This window comes from Chiloscyllium plagiosum, unplaced genomic scaffold (genome assembly GCF_037043375.1).
Source record: "Chiloscyllium plagiosum isolate Xiang-an unplaced genomic scaffold, Cpla_swu_hap1 HiC_scaffold_8, whole genome shotgun sequence".
Classification (NCBI taxonomy): Eukaryota; Metazoa; Chordata; class Chondrichthyes; order Orectolobiformes; family Hemiscylliidae; genus Chiloscyllium; species Chiloscyllium plagiosum.
This window is the reverse complement of record NW_028270146.1, coordinates 59,836,017-59,857,616: the sequence shown is the minus strand read 5'-3', so window position 1 is coordinate 59,857,616 and position 21,600 is coordinate 59,836,017. Positions and strand designations below refer to the sequence as shown.

The following is a 21,600-nucleotide window of genomic DNA, read 5'->3' as shown; positions in this document are numbered from 1 at the left end:
TGGAATTTGAACCTGGGCCTTCTAGCTCAAAAGGGACATTTCTACTGTGCCGCAAGAGTTCTCCTGAACCTTTGATACTTAGCCCAGTTTTTAATTTATCTGACGCCTGTCATAAATATACTTTTTCTAAATCTCTATCCCTTCTATCATTCAGGAGCTCTAGATTTCCTTATCCTGCCATTTCATTTTTTTTAAAAACTTCATCGTACTCAAACTAACTCTTCTTTAAAAAGGTAGTCAACTGTTCAGATACAAGTTAGTTTACAAACCAGTTTTTAATTTATCTGGGTCAGATCTATTTTTCCCCCAATTAGTTATTCTTACTCTGAACTAGTACGTCTTTTTCCATAGTTAACCTAACCCCTAAAATGATCATTATCCTCCAAATCTTTCATTGAGCAACTTGACTCATCTCATTTCTAAGAATCAGGTCCAGTAATGCCTCTTTCTTGAAACATACCGCTGTGAAAAATTCTCTTACACACACATTACAGGAGCATGATCCCAGTTCATGCTTACAAAATTAAAAAAAAACTATTATTAGTACTCCAAGTCTTGCACTTTTTTACAATTTCCCTGCAAATTTGTTCCTTTAACATCTTTTCCAATTGGTAACCTCTCAACTACACACAGAGTTATGTACATTTTGGACATGTTTTGACCCTGATGTCAAGGCTAGATTATGTCTTTGACTTTTTTGACTGCAACATTCTCCTTAATTAAGACTGGATGGACAACAAATATTGGTCTCATTAGCAATGTGAAATCCCACAGAAGATTTTTTATTTTACTTGCCTACTACTCATCCAAATCCAGACTCAAGATATAACATCAGACAGGCCAAGAGGAGAAGGAATGGTGTCCCTCTGAACTCCAAAAAAACCCCCAAGATTAAATGATTGTGAAACTGCACTAATAAAGGACAGGACACAACTGTGAAAAAAAGGATGGTAAAATAAATAGCCATAATGGCCTCAATTTTATTGCAAGTGTGCATCAAAATAACAGCTAAAATGCAGATTTCCAATGTAAAATAGAATGGAGAAATTTGTGAACGATATATGTCCAACTTATTTATGTAAATTATGAACAAGCTGAAAAAAGTCAACCACAAACTGTTGGTGCAAAATGACCTGAATTTTTTTTACAGCAATATATTTTTGCAGTTCTCCTCAGTGAGAAATAAATGAACTTTCTGCTTTACAGTTTCAATGCACTAAAAATTGAAAAGCTTGCACAATTGCATTCTTTTTTCTAAGATGTTGTGTCTGATGTATATAATGTTGATTTGACGTCTTTACAATTTAATCTTCATGATTAAGGAGAACCTTAATCAAAGACTACACAGAACTTCCATTAGATCTGACTGCCGACTCATTTTTTAAAAACATTCCAGTAAGTAATGAGCTTTTGAGGAAATTGTATAATAATGTGACAACAGAAAGACCTGCCATTTCAGGCCATTTCCTTTAAAAAAAATTAGACTCAAGGTAAAATGAAGCATGTGGTACCTTATCTAAAAAAAGACAAACAATAATGCATTTTTGGATCTGCAATTCTCATGGCCATCATTTTGTACAAACAAGTTTGTTATTTGAAGTAATTTTTAAAATCCAAAACAGTAGCCAAACAAAGTCAATGCAATAATTGCAACAGTTTGCCAAGTCAACTTTTTACCTTGTATTCCAACCGTAGTAATGTACTAAATAGACAACCTCTCCATCATCAACTTCAGAGTCTCTAATATTGGCTTCATAGATTTTCTGATTCTTTCCACGTCCGTATTTTACTTTAACCTTGGTTCCAGAAGGAAATCTTTCAAATTCATCATCACCACCTTCCTCCTCCTCCTCCTCCTCATCTTCTTCTTCCTCCTCTTTATTTTCATTCTCTTCCCTTTTTAATGGTAACATCCAGCAAAAAAGAAAAAAAAACTAAATAATACAAATTAAGAGACATAGCTCAGCTTTTCAAAAATCCTAGAAATCAAGTTTAATGTGGAGCTTCTCTATAGCAGCGTTAATAAATGTACCATTCTAACTTGCATACTGAGCCATTTGGATCAGAAAGTGTCTCAGCTTCATCAAGGATGTGTGCAATGCAACAGTTCTCATTCTCCTGTATCATTCACAGTATATTTGTTTCTTAGAAAATGCAACAAATAAACACTGCCAAATTAGATGCACACGTAAGTGAGAACCATCATTTGTGGGACCTCACATATAAACTGGCTGCAACATCTGCTAGCATTAAAGAAATTCATGGCCTAATTGTCTTGGAACATTCTGAAGATGTGAAAAGTAGTCAAATCATTTAAATTTTGTCATCAGTCGATACCACTTTCTATATTTCCAGTTATTTTCAACAAGAACATCCATTCAGATCCAGAGAGATTCAAACAGGATATCTATTTTATGTTCTGTCATGCATAAATTCTCTGTAGTACTATTGTGTCCCAAACACTTTTCATAAACCATGCAGCTTGTTAAATTGTTTGTATATCTCATGGTTTTTATTTACAAATTATATGCAAAATTAAGAATGGTGTATCAATCAGGCTCTTGTTTAAAAAAAACATAAGAAAAACAAAGTACATACTTCTTTTGTATATCCTCGTGGTCCTCTTCTGCGTCTTCATCACCTTCATCCTCTTCCTCAGAATCTTTTTCAGACTCTTCTTTCTTGATCTTTTCTGCTCTGTTTTTGGGTGCGGACACATTTTTCAACTGTCCTGTATCTGCTTCCTTTCCCTGTTTCTTGGAATCCTCTTTAACCTCTTTGTTTTCATTATTAGCTTCTTCATTCATCTTTTCTTTTTTTGTTTCTTTGACTTCTTTTCTGACAGGTGTTGTATTTCTCCTCCGACCCTGAAGTAAGATAGTTTAGCTAAACTGAAACTCATAATTAAAATTAACATAGCAGTGTATTTAGGAAAATGTATCCAGTTTATTCTTCCAGACGGGAACACTTTAACACAGTCTGGGCAGTAAAGCTCTTCAAACATAATAACTCTGAGGCACATGCTTAGGAATTATTGAAATATGCATCCTATTTACCTGTTACAAACCATCAGTACATGTGTTTAACAATACAGAAACATTAACATTGAACTAGCAGATGTCAAGAACTTGAAAATAATTTTAAATCTCTACAAAATATGTTATCAAGAAACTGTGCTGCAAAATAGTCAATATTGTTTGGGAATAAATATGGCAGAAAATAACAGCATTTCACACAAATGCTGTCATAGTATGTTAATATTAAGCTCCTCACTTCTAAAAATATATAATACTAGAAACACATTACAGTTTGTGGTGGTGTTAGACAGACAACATTGCTTATTACAAAAACAGATTCATCATATTAGGGATTTATCATTCCCAAGAAGTGATTCAAAGATCAACTGCACAATAGTATGAAGTTCGGAGTTTCTGACAGATGCAGGAAATCAAATGGATTGTCATTTCATTATTTTTCTTGTTGCAATTCTGTAGATTTTGTGAATTCAATCCCTTTCTACAACTACATTGTGGTAGAGTTCCTCCAGTAACCCAATGGGTAAAACCCACAAGCATTTATTCTGTCAGATATTATTAACAGAAATACTGAATAGTGATCAAAAGATGAACCATCAAAACAATATTTTTTTTCACTAATTTCTTCAGTTGTTATGAAATGAGGATAGAAAATTGGAAAATACACTGTGCCATTCATACACAACTCTTTCAAAGATTGCCTATCAGGTCTCCAGATTACAGCTCTTCATTCAGCCACTAGGTGGTGTGGAAGTATCCAATTCTCAGAAACAAGAACAATTCATCAATTTGTTTGCCAATTTTAAAAGGATTAATAAATCTTGATCTCCTTCCCTGATGCCATTTGGAATTTATCTTTGTGTACAGAATATTGTCAATGGAATGCACATTATGGTTTTTTATTGTATCAGGTACTATGCAAATAAACAAATTCTACAACAGTTCTCACAATGTGTTTTGAACTATTTAAAATATTTGACATAATCTATGCACTTTTTTTCCTTTGGAGACTGATCAGATTCAATCCATGATCAGAAAAACAGCTAGAGACTTTTTTTTATCCAGTAGTTTCTCAAGAGGTATTGCTGGCAAAACCATATTTACTCCCTAACTGCCCATGAATTGAGCAATTTACCAGGTCATTTCAGAGGTCAATAAAGAGGCAACCATCGCTGTGGATCTAGAATCAACTGCAGACCAGATCAAATGGGTTTTAATGACAATAGTTTGATAAATTTTACAAAGATTAATGTTAACATTCTAGATTTGTGTGAATTTAGATTCTGCCAGCTGCCAGTGGGATTTAAACTTATGTCCTAGTTTTTGACTCTCAATGATGAATCCAGTGATACGGTCACTATCCCCCAGCCTTCACTTAAATCTAGATTAAAATAAACAATTTCATACAATTCACAACAATACTATGATATATTCAGGTAAAATGTTAAAGATGTGCAGCAACATCATTGTGATCTTTACTTGAAACTGTAAATTAGGCTGGTGATGACTCTGAAGCAGTTTATGCTGCTACTGCATTGAAAATTGCAAAGAAAATTCAATGTTTTACTTTCACAATGTTCTCACAGCACCACTGCAATTAGTTTCAAGATAGAGAATTACTTACTCTTGGAGATCGTACTTCTTTTTCCTCTTTCTCATTTTCAGAGTCATCGCTTTTTTCATCATCTAATGTAGTAGATGCCTGCTTTGGATCACATGTCCCATTCTTTTCATCTATCTCCACTGGTTTTCCAATAGCTTCTATATGATGAATAGTCCTGAAGCGAAGGTCAGCTGCACGGCAGTATTCCTCAAACCCATACAAATACCTAAGATGCAGAGAAAACCAAATAGCAGATATCTGATGTCGCCATTCAATATTCAATTGTACAAAAACACTGGCAGGGAGTCAAAAATAATGCCTAAATTGTTTTAGGAACAAAGAAAAATCACAGTATCATCTCAACTAGCTCTGCAACACAACTCTTCTTCAGGTTTTTTTATTACAAGTCTAAGTATTTCTGAAAATCTGGGACAACGAAGGAATCCTTGCTGATCTCAAGGATGCTGCCATTGCCACCATTTTCAAGAAAGACGAAGTGGACTGTGAGAACTGCTAAGAAATTTATCTACTCTCCATCGCTTGGAAGATCATCACCAAATCCTCGCTAAGCAGCTTCTCTCAGTCTCTTAAGAAATTCTTCTGGAAAGCCTGTGAGATTTCCCACCAAATTGTGAAACAATGGGCATGATTTTCATCACTTGATAATTAAAAGAGAAATGCTAGCAACAACATGAACAGACAGGGAACAGATGGATACAGACCACGTGTAGACAGATGGGATTAGGTTAGAATGGCATCAAGGTCAATATTGAAAGGCCTGTTCCAGTGCTGTACTGTTCTATGTTTATATGACTTTTTAAACATCAACTATTCTTTATGGCCTTCAATGACTCAGTCAATTTGGAAGTGCTACACTCTCAAAAGCTGTTGTCCATAGAAATTCATCAATATCCTCTGTGTCCTCTACAACAAAATATTGATGACTGTCCTCACCATTGATAATATGTCAGAATATTTTAAGGCCAAGGCAGGAGCCAAGCAGAGATATGTTATCACCCCATTTTTCCCTGTCTTCGTTGCCACCATCCTTCATCCTGCCACGGGCAAGCTTTCCAGCGGTGTGCTCAATATCTACAGGATGCACAGTAAACTTTTCAACCTCAACCAATTGCAATCCAAGAAAGGATATAAAGATGAAACCATATAAGACACAGGTGAGGCCACACTGGAATACTGTGTGCAGTTCTGGTCACTACGTAACAGGAAGAACTTAACTGCTCCGGAGAGAGTGCAGTCAAGATTTAGTAGAATGTTGCCAGAGCTGGAGAGTTGTAGCTATGAGGAGAGATTGAGGAGGTTGGCGTTGTTTTGTTTGGAACAGAAAATCTGAGTGACATGATGGAGATATACAAAATTGTGAGGGGTAGACGAAGAGTAGACAGAATGAACCTTGTCCCTTGGATGAGAGTTTGAAAACAGGGGTCATAGATTCAAGCAAAGTGGCAGAAGAACGAGAGGTGACATAAGGAAAAACTTTTGTGCGAAGCGAGTGGTGGGTGTTTGGAATTCTCTGCCTGAGTTGGTGGGGGAGGCAGAGACCCTAAACTCTTTTTGAAGTACCTGGATTTCCATCTTAGGTGCTGTAAGCTGCAGGGTTCTAGGCCATGTGCAGGAAGACATGATTAGAAAGGGCATTTGGGTATCTTTGGGTCAGCATAATCAGTGATGTATCATTTCTATGGTTCTAAGCAAAAGGCATTAATATAATTAGAACTTTATTATGCAGAAGAGAATCTTCACACCTTGCTTAATGCCTTCACAGAAGCGTAATGAGGAATTTGTCTCAGCCTTAACTTCAAGAAGATTCAAATCCTTTACTAACCTGTCCAAGGACAACTTCAGGCCCATCTCTCCATTAAGATCAATGGAGAAATCGTTCCAATTGTGCAACATTTCTCTTAATTGGGAGCCACCTCTCATCTAAGGCTGACATCAATGTGGAAATCCAACACCACATTCAATACAGAAGCACCACCATCACACACCTAAAGATGGAAGTTTTCAAGGATTGGGACATCTGTACTGATAGCTTGGACATCAGACAGTCATCCTTCCACATTTTCTAAATGGTCCCAAAACTTGGAATATGTCACCTCAAGGCTCTGGAGAAGTATCATCAATGATATTTGAGAAAGATTCTCTGCATTAGCTAAGAGGACACGTGTATTAATATCAGCACTTTGAATGAGCCATCAGCACCAACATCAAGGCCATGATCACCCAAAACCAGCCTGAGGGCTGACTGCCAAAGCATAGCTTCTTTGCTCAGTTCAAGGCATTAACGAGAGGACGAAGAAGGAGCACTTCAAAGAGTCGTTGAAGGCTGCCTCAAGACAATCAACATTAAGAGCAATGCCTGTGAAACCCTTGCTCAGAAGGAACTGACTTGCAGGACCTTCCTGTATGAAGGGATACAATTTTTTGATGACATTTATTGGTCAGAGGAAGTACAGAAAAGGAATCTGAGAAAGCAATGCCAGTGATCTCAAAGTCAAGGACCAATTTCACCTCCCCAGAAACAGGAAATCTGTGGTTGGAGATGTGGCATTAAGATTGGGCTCAGTCAAGCAAGTACCCACAGAACCAGGGCCATGGAATTTTCTCGATGGACAATCATATTCATTAGCAAGTGACTGCCAGTGATGACAGAGTGAATTAAAAATTATATCTTTCACTCTAAGATTCTATCATATTAATTCAGTCAAAGATGGTCATCTATATGAACTTTGTATATTTTACATCCAACGTGAGAAACATACGCACAAATATTCTCAGAATTGTATTTTTAAAAATATATGGGAGAAATTTTAAAAACTAGCAAATCTGAATAAATGACGACTTTTTTTAAAAAAGTTCTTATTTGAAAAGGTTACAGCAGATTGTGATGAAATTCAGATCTATCAAGAGCAGATTCAGGGAAACAAACAAAGCCCTTATTGGAAATATTGCAGCACATTTAGAAGGTAACTCGAGTAGATCTGGATCTCAAAGATTGAGGTATTTTATTGTATTGTATCTGATAAAATCAATTGCTTTTCTGATTGAAGAATTCCAGGAGAGAAGAATTAACTGTCACCACTTGTTTTACCATGCTGATCCCAATGTCTTAGCAGAATAGTGTACTTGAAATTTGAACAAATAAAATTTTACTTAGTTTCATCAGCAACTTTAAAAAGAATAATACTCTAAACAGATGCCTTGAATGTGCTTGCACAATGCACTGAATTTTCTCTCATTTAAGTTAATGGTAAAACTGAGAAATAAGATCTCAACTGGTGGAAATAAAATGTTAAGAGAATTTATAAGGTCATCAGATTGGAGAATTTTATGAAGATTTGGAGGCAGAATGTTATGGGAAAATTTTACAATTGAGGATGAGAGTTTTGATCTTGTTTGAAGCCCTCCATTCCTTTATATTCCTCTCATAGCATCAAACAGTTTCAGTGACTGATTGTGATTGCTCCCTTGAACTTTCAACACAGTTACCACAGAATCTTCCTTCAATGCTCCTTGTCCATTGTCCAATTGTGAAACTGCCCTTATTTGGTTCAATTTTTTACACTTGCAGGGCGGCACAGTGGCTCAGTAGTTAGCACTGCTACCTCACAGCACCAGGGACCCAGATTGGATTCCAGCCTCAGGCGACTGTCTGTGTGGAGTTTGTACATCATCCCAGTGTCTGTGTGGGTTTCCTCCAGGTGCTCTGGTTTCCTACCACAGTCCAAAAAGATGTGCAAACCAGGTGAATTGGCCATTCTAAAATGCCCATAGTGTTCGGTGCATGAATCAGGGGTAAATATAATGGGTCTGGGTGGATTGCACTTCGGAGGGTCGGTATGACTTGTTAGGCCTCAGGGCCTGTTTCCACACTGTAGGGTATCTAATCTAAAAAGCACCTTCATTCCCTTTACTTGCCATAGTTCAGATTCTTGAAATCCATGAAAACGTCTGTCTTCACTGGTTGCCCATTTACATGTTATCCATTGGCTACATCATCCAAAGAAATTATATTAGCTTTTACAGGGATGCAGACAGCACGGCCTCAGTTGTCTCAACTTACTCAATTTCTCTGCACTTCTGGATGGCTTTTCTGACATTGAGTTTACACCTGCTATCTAAGCTTGTGTATTTCTGAAACCCTCATTCATACCTTTGTCATTTTCAAACTGCCTTGTGAATGCTCAGCTGGCTGACCTCTCACTCTCCTCCCACTACAAATATCAGCTCATCCAAAACCATATGTCCGCATCCAAAGTAACATTTGCCCATCACTAGCTTTCACTGGTCTATGTTAGCTCAAGGTTCAACATTTTAAATTTAATATTTTCACATGTATGCTTTGGGTCTTCCCTGATTGCATCCTTACACTCATTTCAAAACCTCCTCTACCTCCTACTCCATTCTTCCGTACTCTTGTGCATTTAAAGGCTACCAAAGCATCTCAATAATTGTTTTTTGCTGCCGAGGTTCTGCTCCCTTGAATTAATTTCCTACATCACCTCTCTCTCTCGGTCTCCTTTTCAGGTGTTCTGTAAAATCCATCTCATTAGCCAAGGTTTCATCCTTTGGCCTCTTCCTGTGTTTGACAATTAGAGCTCCATATTAGATTATATTAGATTACTTACAGTGTGGAAACAGGCCCTTCGGCCCAACAAGTCCACACCGACCCGCAACTCACCCATTCCCCTACATTTACCCCCTTACCTAACACTACGGGCAATTTAGCATGGCCAATTCACCTGACCTGCACATCTTTGGACTGTGGGAGGAAACCGGAGCACCCGGAGGAAACCCACGCAGACACGGGGAGAATGTGCAAACTCCACACAGTCAGTCGCCTGAGTCGGGAATTGAACCCGGGTCTCTGGCGCTGTGAGGCAGCAGTGCTAACCACTGTGCCACCGTGCTGCCCACCTTGGACAAATTCAGGAGCGTCGTAACTCATATTTGATTCTCTGCAGCACGAAGGTCAAGGAAAAACAAATGTCTTGATGGAGAAAAATGCAAAACCAGAGCTTTCTGGGTTAGAAACACAGAAGAGTAGACCCTTCAAGCCTGCTCTACCATTCAACACAATCATTAGGGATCATCCAACTTAGAACCCTATTCCGGCTTTCTCCCCATACACTCGAATCTTTTTAGCCCTAACTACATCTAACTCCTTCTCCAAAACATTCCATGTTTCAGCCTTAAAATGCTTTTTGTGGCAGAGATCTCCACAGGCTCACGACTCTCTGGAAAAGAAATGTCTCCTCATCTCAGTCCAAAATAGACTATTCCAATCATTATACTGTGATGTTTCACAGCTAGTTAATGAGGTGTGCAAAAAGAAATGTCAGCAACAACAGCAACAAGAGGTTCCAACCTAATGTGAATTAGGATGTGATCAGGTTAAATGAAGTAATTTTCTGGAGATAACAAATAAATCCACTGGTCAGATACAAGATAGGAAAGTGACCGCAGGTTCTAGCAGAGTATCTGTACTGTATCAGAGAAAGACTGTACCTATGGATGTAGCCCAAGACTTCTTGCAGATCAGGATGTAGATGGAGTTAAAGGAGAAAAACACAAATACTGAGCCATAGAAGAATGCTTCAATTTTGCTGACATTAAATTCCGTTCAACATAGCTTATCTAGGATTTGATGTTATTTAGGCAGCTGAAGATATAGGTAAAAGCCATGGGTTTGATCAAAGAGGCAGGAAGACATGGGCAACTTCCTTTGTTGTGATTATAGAAGCAATAATTAATTTGAATCATGCCAATGAATAACAAATGGCAAACATGGACTGTATCAGGAGAGAAAAGACCGATACAAAAAGTGAACTAGAGGACAGTCATAAAATGGAGGAAAGGGAAGGAAGGTAAAAGGAAGGAAAGAAAGGGGAAAAAGGAAAGGTGTGGACAATGATCTCAGTGATAAGGGTTCAGTGATCTGAGTGCAAGTTCAGTCTCTTCAATGCTGTGGAAACCCAAATTGAAGACATCAAACTAATTGTTATTGGGCATTCCAGAATAAAGAAAGAAATTGGAAATTGGGGTAATACTATTTTTAGTCGATAAAAAAACAAGAGAAAAAAGAAGTCAAGCACAAGAAATACCATAAGAAGGGAAACAGCAAAGACAGATTAAGATTTAAAATGTACATACTGGTGAGCCAAAAGTCAAAACGATCGGCTGCTGAAAATGCAAATAGAAAGTCTAATTCAAGTATATGCCTCAAATGCGTAAGGCTTGCGCTCTGTTGTTTTTTTTATTTTTATTCTATTGGTACCATTGGCATTGGTCCATTAAATACTCAGCCAGTACTAGGGAAAGACAGGCATTTCAAACAGTGAACAGCTATTACTGAGCTATACATCACAAGAGAATCCTAATGCCTCCATTATCACTGTTTCCATCTCATTTACCTTGATGTGGTACTGCATCACACTTAAAAATTACACATCATCAAGGTCAAAGTTCAAACTGAACCGAGGAAAACAGCAGAAAATGTGGTAGCTGACCTAAACACAAACAGATCTACAGCTCCATTTGTATGCTACCCAATTAGAACATTCTACTCATCCAAAAAAAAATCAGTTCTTAACACCAGATGCAATTGAATTTCAGGTGCCTTAAATCAATTGGAGAAGTGATTTTTATCTACTTTCAGGTACTACACCTCCATACTTAAAAGGGAAGCCATGGCCAGAGACAAAAGTAGTAGATAATTTCATGATGACTGAGTGTTGCATGTGAAGGGAATAAATGCGTAACATGTTGGATGGAGTGTCAATCAGGCTGTGTTGTCAAGGATGGTACTGAGCTACTGGAGTGTTTTTGGACAGAGTCATCCAGGCAAATGCATACCAAGACACAGACAGCTCTATGGCACAGGAGAGTCCAAAAATACAATAAAACAATATCCCTTACACCAATCAAAACTAATAGGAATTTCCACAGACTTGATACATCATGATGCAAAGAAACCAGTAGTACTTCTAGTGTGCTCTCAGAAAATGTCTAAGCTTGTACATTTTCAAAACAAGATTCCATACCAGGCTCATTATCCAAAAGAGAAGCTAAGCCAATCAATTCAAGTAAAGGGCAAACGTTGAAATTACCCTTGGTTTTTACTTTAGGTAGAATTATTTATTATATTCAAATTGATAGGCCTGTCAGGAGCAAATCAAGATAATAGCTAAGCCAGAGACTCATCAGGACTGCTAGTAGCAAGGTGCTATATCAAAATTAATATTTAGAGTTGCATATAATGTTTATATTGCAGATTAGCATTGCAGACACCACTTGTCACATCTTCTATATTCCCAAAATGGACATTTTTGGCTACAGTTACAGATAAATCTAAGTTGTTGCTTTTGTTCACTTGTTCATTCGCTGGTGTTCCTACAAAGCAAAACTGGTTATATTGAAAGATCTTCTGTTATAAAAATTCATTTTCTAGATATGGGTTTCAATGGCAGGGATGGCATTTTTGCCGATATAGTTAAGAAAGTCGTGGTGGCTGTTCTTTCTGAACACTGCTGTTCTTGTGAAGATGTTCCCATAGTGCTACCAAGTGTGTCTTGGGATTTTGACATCGCAAGAATTATGGAAAAGAGATATATGTATCCAAGTCAGGATGGCAAAGAACTTGGGAGTAAGTAGTGTTTCCATGCACCTGTTGCTGTGGTCCTTTCAGCTGGTGGAGGTCACAGGTTTCTACTGCGAAGTTTTAGCCAGTTGCTCCAGTGTATCAAACAAATAGTACACAATAGACTACATGAGACTAACTGAATATAAGGTGGATGCTTACACTAATAGATGGAGTTGGTCAAGCAGCCAGCTTTGTCCTCACCTTCAACAATGTCAAGTTTCCTGTTTGTTGCTATAGATCTAATTATCCTGGCAAAAGGAGAATATTCCTGACTTGTGCCTTGCTGATGATAGAGGGGCTTTGGGCAGGAGTAAGGAAGTGAGGCACAGCATGGTCCTTCAACTTGCATCAACAGTCTTGGCATTGAAATACTTAGTGCAGTTTGATCAAAGATAACCCCCAGGAAGTTGATGATGGGATTCAATGATAATAATGCTACTGAATTTCGTTGTAAGGTGAATAGGTTCTCTCTTGTTAGAGATGGCCATTTCCTGGAATGAATGCTATTTGCCACGTATCAGCACAAACCTGGATGTTATCCAAGTTGTTATATAGAGGCATATGAAGCTATATTATCCAAGGAATTGCAAAAAGAGATGCAACTGATGAAAACAACAGTCAGCCACATGTTGGCCATGACCAAGATAAAGAGAATGATGAAACTGCTGGAGTTGCTGGGTCTAGGACATTGACCTCAGGACTACTGCAAACATGTTCTGAGGCCAAGAAGATTGACTTCCAACAACTAAAACCATCTTCCTTTGTGCCAGGTATGTCTCCAGTCACTAAGAGAATTCTCCCCTCTGACTACCATGGTCCTAGATTTTTTGGGGGCTCCTCCTTGATGTTACACTTAGTCAAATGCTGCCTTGGTGTCAAGAGCATTCACGCCTCATGTCTAGAATTCAGCTCTTGTGTCCATGTTTGGGCCAAGGCTGTGAAGAGGTCTGGAACTGAATAGTCCTGGTGGAACCCAGAAAGAACATCAGTTAGCAGACCATTGATGAGTAAATGCCATCTGAATATGCTGTTGACAATTCCTACCGTTATTTTGCTGATGATCGGGAGTAGGCTAACAGGGCAGTAATTGGCCGGGTTGGATTTGTCCTGCTTTTTGTGGACAGGACATACCTGGGCAATTTCCACACTGTCGGGTAGATGCCAGTGTTGTAGCTGTACTGGAACAGCTTAGCTAGGGGTGCGGCTAGTTCTGGAGTACAAGTTTTCAGCACTATAGCCGGGATGTTGTCAGGGCCCATGGCCTTTGTTGTGTCCAGTGCACTAAGCCGTTTCTTGATGTCACGTGCAGTGAATCGAATTGGCTGAAGACTGGCATCTGTGATGATATGGAACTTAGGAGGAGGTTGAGAAGGATCATCCACTTGGCACTTCTGTCTGAAGATGGTTGGAAACACTTCAGGCTGTAAAGCGCTTTGGGACATCTGGAGACATAAAAGATGCTATATAAATGCACATTGTTTCTCATAAAATGTTTCGCATTTATAGACAATGCCATGGTCTAGTTATTCAACTTCCTTTTTAAGCTAAGGAAGATGCCCTGGGTTCAATACAAATTGGTGAGTAAAAGCACATTTTTGAATCATAGTGAGCAAGGTTTGACCCACTGGAGTATCTTGATAAACTAAATACAAGACAAAATCTTGACTAGAAGAAAGAGATTACTCTTGTGTTCTTACTTTCTTTTCCTTTTATAAACCTGTATTATTTCATATCCACAATAAAAAAAAGTCAGCCAGTAGCAGGCAGCAGAATCTTGAGTACAGAACAGTTTCAAACGGCAATCCTAGCACATTTAGAAAATACCTTTGCCCTGTGTTAACCTTTCATCAGGTAAGACAGTTGCCTCAAGCGACCATATACACATTTCTGTTAAAAAAAAACCCACGGAGAATCACACCAGTTATTGTACTTACCCCTTATCAGCACTCAGTCTGGTGACACTTTTCTTAAAACAGATTCTTGGAATTATATATACACAAGTTTGTGGAATCAGGAAAGTTACCTGGTCATTTACCTCTTCAGTCTGTCCTGGCCACACAGAGAAATGGAAAGGATTTACACATTCCATATTAACAAGTTGCAACTAAGAAATTGAGAAAATGTTTGAGAATCTGCAACTTGTGGTTTGGGTCATGTTGTTCAGTGATAAATGGAGATAGTGCGTTTTATTTTGAACAGAATCCAAATGAATAAAGTTCTGAATAACTGTGTTTTTCAGAATATTAGTACATTGCAAAATAGATTATAGAAGCACGAGTTTCTTCTGAATTACAATACTTGCTTCAAACATCTGTAACCATGCCTGCCCTATTCATGGAAATGCCACGAAAGAGGATTGAAGGAGAAATACAAACATGAAGGTGTGAAAATTCACTGTCTTCCCAAGAAGATTTTAAAATGAATTATAGCGGTCATACACCATATAAAACAATAAAATAAAAGCCAACAAGCAAATTGAATATAAATATTCTGTACATATCAAAACTACTTACTTCTTATAAGCAGTTTTTACATTGTAAGAGGCAGCAGAGTTCAGAATTGGAATGCCAAGGTCCATGTATATTTGTTTCCACACAGAACCACTGTCAATCTACATAAAGCAGAATTTAGTAACTATATTTCAGATAGACAACAGGAAAAAAATGCAACAATTTAAAATTCCTCATTAATGGAATTCTGTTTAGGTTTACAGTTACAGGAATAGAGTTAACACAATCAATTCTAATAAATTAAGAATAATTTGACACATTGCTTTAATCATGAATTGAGAATTTCCAGTTATAAAATTATATGTGTAACTCTGTTGAGAGATTTTAAAGAATGGTGGGATCTTTAGAAAGGTTGTTAAAATAATGTGTGTCATTAAGTAATTTACACATAAAATTGAGTTTTAAATATATACAACTACCAAAAATGTACCACAGACACACATCAGTCATGTGTTAATATAACGACATACATTGATTGCAGCTCTAAATTTTCCACCTAACTATCACTTAAATGTTATCTAATTAACATGAAAAATTTTAATGTATTTAAATTTATTTCATGTGCACAATTTCAATACTGTAGTGCAAGATTTGCATGCCATATTTTGCTGAAAGCAAAAAGCAGTGATGTCAATTAATTTAGGAATTCAAGTACAGCCAATTATAGGACAGGAGAAAATATTCAGAGTATTTTGGCAATTCAAGACTGTACAGCTACAATGAAACAATCACTGAAGCATAAATATTTATTTAAACAGCTTTTGATGCATATCCCTTTGTGCTCATCTCACATATGATTTGTAATGCATGAAAAAGTTGGAAAGTTTCAGTACTTCACAAATTCCAGTCTTAGGTCAGTTAGTTTAAATTTATTTTATGCCAATTGCTGCTCTAGCTGAATACAAAAGCATCACCAAAACACGAAAGGGAGCTCTGATTATTCTTGATAGTTTGAATCAGTTCAATCGCTGCAAAATAGTTATGAGAAAACACCACAAATACGTTATAGTAACGTGTGATTCAAAATTAGTTGATAAGAGATATTGTAATGTCACACATCTCAGCTGTTACTTTTCAAAAATATGTTCCTAAACTGTTCGATTAAACATTGGACACAAGGGCAAGAAAGGGCCTGTGTTTTATCCCATAGCTAAGTTTCTTAGCAAGGGACTCTGTTAAATCTCAAAGTAATGATGTATAGATATTCTGTAAGGTTGCATTTCAATTCATTGAAGTGCTCACCTGATGCTTGAGATTCAGTTTAAGTTGGCTCATATAGTGCTGTTCTGAGTTGGGGCTGGTGGATTTTTGGAGATGGAATTCTGGTCTCCTTCCCATCAGAAAGATGTTGTGAAACTTGAAAGGGTTCAGAAAAGATTTACAAGGATGTCAAGATTTACAAGGATCTTGAGCTATCGGGAAAGGTTGAATAGGATCGGGCTGTTTTTCTTGGAGCTTCGGAGGCTGAGGGGTGACCTTATAGAGGTTTATAAAATCATGAGGGGCATGAATAGGATAAATAGACAAAGTCTTTTCCCTGGGGTGAGGGAGTCCAGAACTAGAGGGCTTAGGTTTAGGGTGAGAGGGGAAAAATATTAGCGAGTTGTCAAGATTTGTAGCTCAGGTGGAGGTTCTGGATGTGGGTTTGCTCGCTGAGCTGGAGGGTTCGTATTCAGACGTTTCGTCACCATACTAGGTAACATCATTCGGAGGCTCACTGAGGATGCTACCTGGTATGGTGACGGGGCATCTGGGGACAAACCTTTCAGCTCAGCAAGCAATCCTACATCCAGGGCAAAGATATAAAAGGGACCAAAGGGGCAACTTTTTCATGCAGAGGGTGGTACACGTATGGAATGAGCTGCCTAAGAAAGTGGTGGAGGCTAGGACAATTGCAACATTTAAAAGACATCTGGGTGGGTATATGAATAGGAAGGATTTGGAGGGATATGGGCAGGGTGCTGGCAGGTGGGACTAGATTAGTTTGAGATATCTGGTCGGCATGAACAAGTTGGACTGAAGTGTCTGTTTCCGTGCTGTACATGTCTACGACTCTATAATGGGATTGGTATGTGTACTTAATGCCAAAAATATTTCTGTTTTAGTGCCATTTTGGCCAGGGTCATCCCAATGTCATCTTAATCAACTGGTAGCATTTTGATATGATCTAACAAGCTGACAAAGAAGGACAGACATTCAAGCCAGTTGTCTGAAGTGTCGCTGTAACAACTTAAATGTTCAACTCCTGTGGTAAAATGCTAACTATTTAGACATTACAGTATTCAGTGCCACAGAATCCAAGTACTGAAACAAATACTTATGAGCCAATGGAAGGAAAAAAATGGAAAGGAAATGCACATTATTAAAACAATAGTCATAACTATTCACTCCTTAAATTCTGCTAGAATGAAAACATCTTTAACCACAATAACTACTATGTTTTCCTTTGGGAATTAACTTATGGAATAAAACTCAACAATATAAATCAAACGTAATTCTCAACTTACAGGATTCAAATCAGGCAAACTATGTAAGTAAAATAACTTCGACCTCATCAAAAGCTGACACAAGACCAGTTGAGCCACTTTCATTCAGGACATATTATTCAATCATGTCCATCTGTATGATCATAAATTTCCAACAACACAACTGAGGTTTCAAGGTACTTTCTAACAAACTTCCAATACAAAAAAAGTCACAAATATAGATATGGAACAGTGCAGCATGAGAACAGGCCCTTTGGCTCACCATTTCTATGCCAAGCAAGATGCACTCTAAATTAATTCCATCTATCCATACAAAGTCCACATCCCTCTATTCCCTGCCTATTCATATACCTGTGTAAAATGTTTAATAAAAAAGATCATTCGGGGATCTTGAACTGTATTGCAGTGTTTCTTTTTTAAACATGGCTTTTATGAATGTCACACAGTGTTTGTGTAAAATGTGAACTGCAACTTCGAAAGGTTTATTTGTGCATGCTTTATACCATGAAATTGATACAAAGCAAAACAGAACAATATCCACACAATTATTCAACTGATAGAAGTTTACTGTTCTTTGTAAATCTTTTCAAAACTGGTAAAGCCTAGTATCACCATCTTAAATACTGACTAGGACTCATCTGTCTGTCATTAAGATAGCAAATTTAAGAGAACAGCTGAATTATTCTGTTTAGAGCAGGGAAAGCAAGGAAAACATAACAGATATGTGCACAGTTAATCAGGGTCCGATCTAAATATGGCTAAGCTGTTCCAACGAGCAGGGAGAAACAACACCCAGAAGACAAATATTTAAAGTAACCAACCAAAAAAACAAAGCAAAAATTATTGGGCAAGTTTCTACAGCTAATTATGATGAACAATAACTTTCAAAAACAAATTGGTTGAAAATTCAAAATGGTAAGAACTGCAGTGTTGAGGGATGAGTGCTGGAGTGGGACTAATTTAATAATCATCTGATAACTCAAAGCCATGACGACTGCCAGCAGGCACTATACCTGCCCCGTGTAATATACATTCCCAACCGGCTCTTAGACACCAGGCCTGCAATAAGTCTCTTCCTGCCCATGATCTCTCGAGGTCCCATGGCCATTTTAGGCTTGGGATGTTCTTGCTCACTCATTGCCAATTGCGCCGACAGCCCGGAGCAGCAGCCTGCACCCCGCTCTCCTCATACGATAAAGGGAGGTAGGCGGAACATCTTGTCTCACCACCCTAGATGGCTGCCTATCCCTGATCTACCTACAACTGCACACATGAAACAGTGCCTATGCATGAAAAGATGAGAATGTGTTTACAAACTGTATTTGCTAGCTTAAATAACTCAGAACAACTTGGAACACAAAACCTTGGTACAAAATATACAATTTTTAAAAAAAAAACCCAACTGATACTAAATGCAAAATATAAACTCATGACATTGCTCTGTTCCTGGAACTGAAGAAAATATCACTTTTCTGTTACAATATCTAAAAATGAGGGCAACTCACATTGTCACAGCCACCATGCCGATACACCAGTCTGAAAAGTTTGAACAAATTCAGATCCTTGTAGCCCAGTACAGGTGGTTTATTGATAGGTGTGCCTAAAAAAAAATTAACTGGTTACATTGCTCAAATACAAAGAAGCAACTTCACAATTAAGAAATTCATTCATGAATAGAACAAAACAAGGCTACACAGCAATATATGTAGGTTAATTGAATGGACAAAGATCTGGCAACGAAGCACAATGTGGGAAAGTACGAAATTATCCATTTTGGCAGTTAGAACAAAAAAAAGTTAAACAAATGGGGAGATTTCACAGAGCTGTGCAGAAGGATCTAGGTGTAAAAGGTTATTCTGCAAGCACAGCAAGTGATTAGGAAAGGTAATAAGATATGTTATTTCGTGCAAGAGGAACTGAATACCACAGTCAGGAGGTATTGCTTCAGTTACACAGAACGTTGGTGAAACCACATCTGGAGCATTATAAACAATATCGGTCTCCTTATTTAAAGATGTAAATGCATTGGAAGCAGTAAAGAATATCTACGAATACTCAAAATGGGTAGGTTGTCTTATAAAGGAAATGTTGGACACATTAAGCTTGATTCCATTGGAGGTTAGAAAAGTGACAGGCGACATGATTGAAATATACTAGATCCTGAGTGGTCTTGACTAGGGATATTTCCTCTTGTGGGAGGATCAAGAACAAGGGTTAACAATTTCAAAATAAGAGTCAACCATTTAAGACAGGGATGCAGAGACTATTTCAAGAACAAAGTCACAGAGAGTTGAGTATCTTCAGAATTTCCTTCCCCAAAGTAGTGGCAGCACAGTCATTGTATATTTGTAAGGCAGAGGCAGACAGAATCTTGGTAGGTAAGGGATGAAAGGTGAAAGGGGAAGATGGGAATTTAGAGTAATAAGATCAACAATGACCTTATTGAATGGCAAAGCAGGCTTGAGGGTCCGAGTAGCCTTCCAATTCTATGTTTGTAAATTATCATCCAAAAGAAATACCTCTATCTTTGCACAATGCCAGAAGATTAAGAAGAAATCTGTATACCATCATGTCATACCAACATACCACTTTTACATTTTGTTGTTACAAGATTTCATTACATTTATTTGCATAAGCATCATTTCTCACAGAAAAAGGCCTGTGCAGTACTTCATAAGTTACTTAGTGGAGTCACACCTAATTTTGCAGGAAGAATGCATATGATCAAAATACATTGTCACTTTTCTACCTTTCACGTGATTTACCTTATTTATATGTCAGAAATATTTATATTCACAACAGACAACACAAATAGATCATATGCAATAACTCAAATACATATACATTATTGGTTAACATAGGCTGTAAAGGTAGATCGAAAGGTTTACGCATTTCAGTCATAGAGATGTACAGCATGGAAACAGACCCTTTGGTCCAACCTGTCCATGCTGACCAGATATCCCAATCCAATCTAGTCCCACCTGCCAGCACCTGGCCCATATCCTTCCAAACTCTTTCTCTTCATATTCCCATCCAGATGCCTTCTAAATGTTGCAAATGTACTAGCCACCACCACTTCCTCTGACAGCTCATTCCATACACATACCACCCTCTGCATGAACAAGTTGCCCCTTCGGTCTCATTTATATCTTTCCCCTCTCACCCTAAACCTATGCCCTCTAGTTCTGGACTCCCCCACCCCACGGAAGAGACTTTGTCTATTTATCCTATCCATGCCCCTCAAAATTTTATAAACCTCTATAAGGTCACCCCTCAGCCTCCGACGCTCCAGGGAAAACAGCCCTAGCCTTTGCAACCTCTCCCAATAGCTCAAATCCTCCAACCCTGGCAACATCCTTGTAAATCTTTCCTAAAGCCTTTCAAATTTCACAACATCTTTCCGATAGGAACGAGACCAGGATTGCACACAATATTCCAACAGCGGCCTAATCAATGTCCTGTACAGCCGCAACATGACCTCCCAACTCCTGTACTCAACACCCTGATCAATAAAGAAAAGCACACCAAATGCCTTCTTCACTATCCTGTCTACCTGTGACTCCACATTCAAGGAGCTATGAACCTGCACTCCAAGGTCTCTTTGTTCAGCAACACTCCCAAGACCTTACCATTAAGTGTACAAGTCCTGTTAAATGTGCAGCACTCACATTTCTCTAAATTAAACTCCATCTGCCACTTCTCAGCCCATTGGCCCATCTGATCAAGGTCCCAGGAGTTTAGAATTACGTTTTGTCAGTGAATTTCTGCACTTGTTAAAATTGTTAGTGGAAAGTTGTTTAACATCCCAACTGAAATTCACAGTACTGCAAGTTTGTTATAAAGAAATGCTGACAGAGTTTATCGACTGGGTAAAGACAGTCCACAGTGTAACTTATTTAAAGTCACTGCAGGCTTTTATTATAACCACTTGCGTCTTGGTTAGAGCAAAGAACAAAGAAAATTACAGCACAGGAACAGGCCCTTTGACCCTCTAAGCCTGCGCTGATCCAGAACCTCTATCTAAACCTGCCGCCTATGTTCTATGGATCTGTATCCCTCTGCTCCCTGCCCATTCATGTATCTGTCTTGATACGTCTTAAATGATACTATCGTTCCCATCCCTACCACCTCTGCTGGCAACGTATTCCAGGCACCCACGACCCTCTGAAGGACTTTCCACGCATATCTCCCTTAAACCTTTCCCCTCTCACTTTGAACTCATGACCCCTAATAATTTGCTCTAACCAAGACGCAAGTGGTTATAATAAAATCCTATACAACTGTAACATAATCTGCCAACTCCTGT

At 38.1% G+C, this 21,600-nt stretch overlaps 1 protein-coding gene across 4 annotated transcripts in view; it reads right to left on the bottom strand.

Moving 5' to 3' along the window:
* Window positions 1-21,600, bottom strand: part of arid4a (AT-rich interaction domain 4A) — a 156,589-nt gene that overhangs the window by 29,246 nt on the left and 105,743 nt on the right. For all 4 annotated transcript variants that reach the window (XM_087989894.1, XM_043697756.2, XM_087989895.1 and 1 more), the window contains 5 exons: window positions 18,800-18,894; window positions 14,812-14,909; window positions 4,660-4,864; window positions 2,599-2,867; window positions 1,678-1,896 (listed from right to left, as the gene is read on the bottom strand). In XM_087989894.1, coding sequence (XP_087846020.1) covers window positions 1,678-1,896; window positions 2,599-2,867; window positions 4,660-4,864; window positions 14,812-14,909; window positions 18,800-18,894 — 886 coding nt within the window. The remainder of the gene's footprint in view (window positions 1-1,677; window positions 1,897-2,598; window positions 2,868-4,659; window positions 4,865-14,811; window positions 14,910-18,799; window positions 18,895-21,600) is intronic.